This window comes from Fukomys damarensis, unplaced genomic scaffold (assembly GCF_012274545.1).
Source record: "Fukomys damarensis isolate Sample0158 unplaced genomic scaffold, DMR_v1.0_HiC HiC_scaffold_15, whole genome shotgun sequence".
Taxonomy (NCBI): domain Eukaryota; kingdom Metazoa; phylum Chordata; class Mammalia; order Rodentia; family Bathyergidae; genus Fukomys; species Fukomys damarensis.
This window is the reverse complement of record NW_022900927.1, coordinates 4,975,665-4,980,724: the sequence shown is the minus strand read 5'-3', so window position 1 is coordinate 4,980,724 and position 5,060 is coordinate 4,975,665. Positions and strand designations below refer to the sequence as shown.

At 56.1% G+C, this 5,060-nt stretch overlaps 2 protein-coding genes across 2 annotated transcripts in view; both read left to right on the top strand.

The window, feature by feature from the left end:
* Prph (peripherin) overlaps nucleotides 1-2,682 on the top strand; it is a 3,413-nt gene extending 731 nt beyond the window's left edge. The window contains exons 2-9 of the mRNA XM_033763890.1: nucleotides 273-369; nucleotides 515-610; nucleotides 1,028-1,195; nucleotides 1,296-1,421; nucleotides 1,498-1,718; nucleotides 1,812-1,861; nucleotides 2,095-2,174; nucleotides 2,355-2,682. Coding sequence (XP_033619781.1) covers nucleotides 273-369; nucleotides 515-610; nucleotides 1,028-1,195; nucleotides 1,296-1,421; nucleotides 1,498-1,718; nucleotides 1,812-1,861; nucleotides 2,095-2,174; nucleotides 2,355-2,423 — 907 coding nt within the window. The 3' untranslated portion in view covers nucleotides 2,424-2,682. The remainder of the gene's footprint in view (nucleotides 1-272; nucleotides 370-514; nucleotides 611-1,027; nucleotides 1,196-1,295; nucleotides 1,422-1,497; nucleotides 1,719-1,811; nucleotides 1,862-2,094; nucleotides 2,175-2,354) is intronic.
* A 238-nt stretch (nucleotides 2,683-2,920) lies between these two features.
* The window catches only part of Troap (trophinin associated protein), a 14,813-nt gene continuing 12,673 nt past the window's right edge, over nucleotides 2,921-5,060 (top strand). The window contains exon 1 of the mRNA XM_010623616.3: nucleotides 2,921-2,997. The gene's annotated coding sequence lies outside the window, so the exon portion shown is untranslated. The remainder of the gene's footprint in view (nucleotides 2,998-5,060) is intronic.

Genomic DNA, 5,060 nt, shown 5'->3' with positions numbered 1-5,060 from the left:
GCCGCTGCACCCTCCCTCCTCCCCAGAGCCCAAGGGCGTGGCTCCCGGGGCCAACCCGAGGAGGCGCCGCGCCTCCTCCCAGCGCTGGGACTTGAGCGTTTGGGGAGGTGCAGGAGGGGATCTCTTGTCTCCCCTGGGTTTCAGAGGGACCCGCTTCTCAGGTTCCAGTGCGTTAGAAAGTCGGGGCAATTCTACCAGTTGGCCTGAAGCCCTCCCCTTAGGACCCTGGGCAGCAGCAATAGCGGGTCCTGGGGGCTGGGTTCTGGGTGGTGACCCGCAGCTTCGTCTCTGTCCCCTCTGCTCTCCAGGCTAGAGGAGGAAACTCGAAAGCGGGAGGATGCGGAACACAACCTCGTGCTCTTCCGCAAGGTGAGTCCTGGCCCCACGTGAAGTACTGCTTCCCACCTCCGCCCTGGTGTGCGTCGGTGGGCGCATCCCGAGGCAGAGAAGGAGGGCCCAGCCCGGCCTCCTAACTGCCCTTCCCGCTCTTGAACCCCGCTTCCACCCTACAAAGGATGTGGATGATGCCACCCTGTCCCGACTGGAACTGGAGCGCAAGATTGAGTCCCTGATGGATGAGATTGAGTTTCTCAAGAAGCTGCATGAGGAGGTGAGTGGACTTGGGTATCAGGAGAGGCCTGGAAGGCTGGGGAATGACCTCGCATGCGGAGACCGCTGGAGACTGGTGGATGGAGAGGCAGAATCGGCCCAGGATGTGAAAGCTTGGCAGGTTGGACCGCGCCTCTGGGATGGGCCCTACAGGTGGTTTAATTCCCACCCCTGCGCCACCTGTTGGCAGACAGCGGAGCTGCACTCCGGACGTCCGGGCCGGCTGAGCGCCGACGTGGGCGCGGGTCGCGTAGCGCTGAGTGCGTTGGACGCCCTGGTGCCCCTTGTTATCCACGCAAGCGTTTCTTCGCCTTTCTTTTTCTTTTTTACATTTTTTTATTCGCCTTCTGCACGGCCGCGTGGGTTTTGCGCCGTCTGCCCCGCGGTGGGCTCATCTTTTGCCTGCCCTGGCTGGCAGGAGCTTCGTGACCTGCAGGTGAGCGTGGAGAGTCAGCAGGTGCAGCATGTGGAGGTCGAGTCGACCGTGAAGCCGGAGCTAACGGCGGCGCTGAGGGACATCCGCGCTCAGTACGAGAGCATCGCGGCGAAGAACCTGCAGGAGGCCGAGGAGTGGTACAAGTCCAAGGTGCGCCGCCCGAGGGGGCGCCCGAGACAGGGCCCGGGAGGGCGGGCACCGGGCCTCGGGGAGTCCAGTCCAGCTCGCTGCATCCCGAGTGATCCCGCAGTACGCGGACCTCTCTGATGCCGCCAACCGGAACCACGAGGCGCTGCGCCAGGCCAAGCAGGAGATGAACGAGTCCCGACGGCAGATCCAGAGTCTGACGTGCGAGGTGGATGGGCTGCGCGGCACGGTGAGCACCTAGCAGCACCCCGGGGCGGCGGCATGGACAGGCCGGCTTCCCCGCCTGACCCCGTCGCGCCCCCCAGAACGAGGCATTGCTCCGGCAGCTGAGGGAGCTGGAGGAACAGTTCGCCCTGGAGGCGGGCGGGTACCAGGCCGGCGCCGCACGGCTGGAGGAGGAGCTGCGGCAGCTCAAGGAGGAGATGGCTCGGCACCTGCGCGAGTATCAGGAGCTCCTCAACGTCAAGATGGCCCTGGACATCGAGATCGCCACCTACCGGAAGCTGCTAGAGGGCGAGGAGAGTCGGTGGGGAGCGGGGCTGCTGGGGCGAGGAATGGGGGTCCGCATGGGGTGGGGGTTACCTCGGCAGGGAGGCTGACGGCTGTGCTTTGCCTTTAGGATCTCTGTGCCCGTCCATTCCTTTGCCTCCTTAAGTATAAAGACGACTGGTGAGTTCTCCACGTCTGGCTTCTGGCCTGTGCTCCCCATGTCCTTTCTGCCCTGGTTGGACTCTTCTCCGACTCTGTTCAGCCATAAGTTCTCTCAGGGGACTACTGAGTCCTGGCCTATATCCGCCCCCACTCCTTGCCCTGCGCCCATCCTCTGCCCTCGGGGAGTAGGTACCTGAAAGAAGAGAAAACCCAAGTCTTTTCCCTCCCACCCCTCGTGCTGCTTTCTCCAGTGCCTGAGGTGGAGCCAGCCCAGGACAGCCACAGCCGGAAGATGGTTCTGATCAGGACCATCGAGACCCGGGATGGAGAGGTGAGGCTCCTGTCCCTGGGCTCCACCTTTCGCCATGTTGTTCCCCAGGCCCAGCTTGGCTGCAGATCTTCGTGTGCTGTGGGTGGGTGGACAAATCAGAGCCTCAGCTGGTTATGCCAGGCAGGGGTAGTGGAGGGCAGTGCTGAAACATCAGCCTCTCACATTCCTTGCCCCCAGCAGGTGGTGACGACGGAATCTCAAAAGGAGCAGCATAGTGAGCTGAACAAGTCTTCCACTCACAGCTACTGAACCCCTCCTTGCCCTAGGCCTACTGTAAACCCAAAGCCTCATACCTATCCTGAATTGGCCTCCCTTCCCTCCCATTGCATGTGCCTAGGGGATGGCACCAGGCCCCCCTCCCTGGCCCATGGCTAAGTAGCCAGGCCCCTCTCTACTCTAAAATAGATGTGACCTAAATGCTTTCCCAGGACAAGTCTGCTGTGGCCATGATCCCTTGATCAGTGGGATGGTCCAGGATCTGAGTTTTGCTTTGAAGTCAAATAAAACTGCTATGGAGAGAAACCTGTCTGGTGGGTTTGTGTCTGGGCTGGGGCTGGGGCTGGGGGCACATTAGCCCCAGCAGTGCTTTCCCCTTGTCTCTTATCACTTTAGACTCTTGCAGGCATCTGTGACTTCTGTGTTCCCTGCTGGGTTTTCTCATACTCCTGTCTCTTCCTTCTGCCTTCTGTTCCTTCTGCAGCCATGACTGAATGTCCAGCTGTCTGCTAGGTGTCCCTCCAACTCAACATGCCCAGACTGAGCTCCTCACCCTCTCTCCGTCTGCAATCATGATCTTCCTTCCAGATTCCCACTCCGGAGGAAGGTGACAGAGGGACCCCTCTGGTCCAATTAGAGTCCACCCATCTTACACGCTTACGTATTTCTTTTCTCTACGTGCCCCCAATTCTCTCTTCTTCCTGTTTCTTCTGTCCTAGGGATCAACCCAGGGCCACATGCAGCTAGGCAAGGGCTTTACCCCTGAGCTATATCCCAGCCTCTCAGCACCCTCTGCTTCTTAATTCTCTTTCAAGACTGTGGTTTGGGCCAAGGATGTAGCTCAGTGGTGCTGCACTTGCCTGGCAAGTGCAAGGTCCTGAGTTCAGCCCCCAGTTACCCCCCAAAAGACTGTGTGGATCTCAGCCAGGTGTGGTGGTACACGCCTATGATCTCAGCACTTGGGAGGCTGAGGCGAGAGGATTGATTGCTGTAAGTTCATGGCCAGTTTAGACTACAGAAAAAGGCCTTGTCTCAAAGATTGTGTGGTTCTCCCCCTCCTTACCACTACCACCCTGGTCCAGCCCACCATTATCTCTTGCCTGGGTCACATAGAACTAACATCGAAGGTTTCCATCTCTGGCCTTGTCCTGCCATCTGCCCAAATCTATTCAATACCCATAGATTGCAAATCTGATTGCTATCATCACCAGTCCCATACTGCTCAAAATGCCCCTTTCCATGCTGTCCTCAACTCCATTCCATCTGACCTTTATCCTCAGGACCAAATCCGCTTTTGGATTTAATGCTTCCTTCCCCATTCAGTGATGATACTAGGTTCAAGAAATAAGACCACATCTCTGCTCTCAGGAGCTCCCGGGTGGGGTGGGAAAGTAGATAAAATACCCGCCTGTGGTGGGCACCATGTCTGGGGGAAGCAGAGAGCGGTGTGGTGACAGGAGATGCCGCTAACCCATCTTGGAGGGGATCAGGCTTTGCTCTGGAGATGACATTGCATCGAGCCCTGGAGAAGTAGCAGCACCTGGGAGAATCCAGGAGAGAAGGCAGCTCTCTAGGTAGTAAATTGTCAGACTGGGAGAGAGCAAGTGGGGACTGAAGGTAATCTAGAAAGTTGGAGGAAAGTATAGGGAGGGACAGTGTTGAGGCTGGAAAGAAAAAACAGGCCTGCTGAGGAGGGCTTGATAGGCTTATTACAACATCCAAAATTTGTCATAGGGAAAAGAGAAAGAAACGTAAAGGTTTCCATCAGGAGGGTGCTCTCAGGTGTCACACAGGAGACATATAGAAGTGCAGACAATGAGAAACACAAGAGCCACAGGAGGAGAGTCAGGAAATTGCACTCTGAGAAGGCAGATGAGAAACATCCTGGAGGGAGCGGGCCAGCGAGAGGAGGCTGGGAGTGTGGTTGAGTAATAATAGGAAAACCAGGGATTTATCAGCAAGGAAGATGCTGGAGGCCTACAAGTAAAGTGGTCAGTTGAGGAACAAATGAAATGAGGAAGTAAAGACAGCCTACTCTCTTTAAAAAATATATAAAAGGGCCAGTGATTTAGCTCAGTGGTTCCACTGCCTGCCTGGCAAGTGCAAGAACCCAAGTTCAATCCCTGGTACCAAAAAGTAATAATAATAATAAAATTTAAAAAATATAAAAATGAAATAGAAAATAGTGCTGGGATATAATCTCAGCACTCTGGGAGGTGCAGGAGAATCGCAAGTTTGAACCCAATGTAGGCAAATTCGCAGCCTAGTGAGATTCTGTCTCAAAAAATAGGTTAAAAGGGCTAGAATATAGCTCAGTACAAAGGCTCTGGGTGGGGAGAAAGAGAGAGAGAGAGAGAGAAAAAAAACACTTGCCTAGCACATGCAAGGCCCTGGGTTCCAGCCCCAGTACTGAAAAAAATAAAAGTCACCTCTGATGTAAGGACTTGGCCACCTTCATTTAGTGGGATGCCTGAAGAGAACCTGCTGTGTGGGGTATATGTCCCGGGTCCCAGAAGCCCCTGCTGTGGACGGCAGCATCTCCCTTTAGGGCTCTGGCCAATCATCTAGGTGGGATCTCAGGCTGGGTGGGGACATGGGAATGGGGCAATGAGACTGGATGAAGGGAGGAGGAGGAGAAGGAGGAGAGGAGGAGGAGGAGGAGGAAGAGGA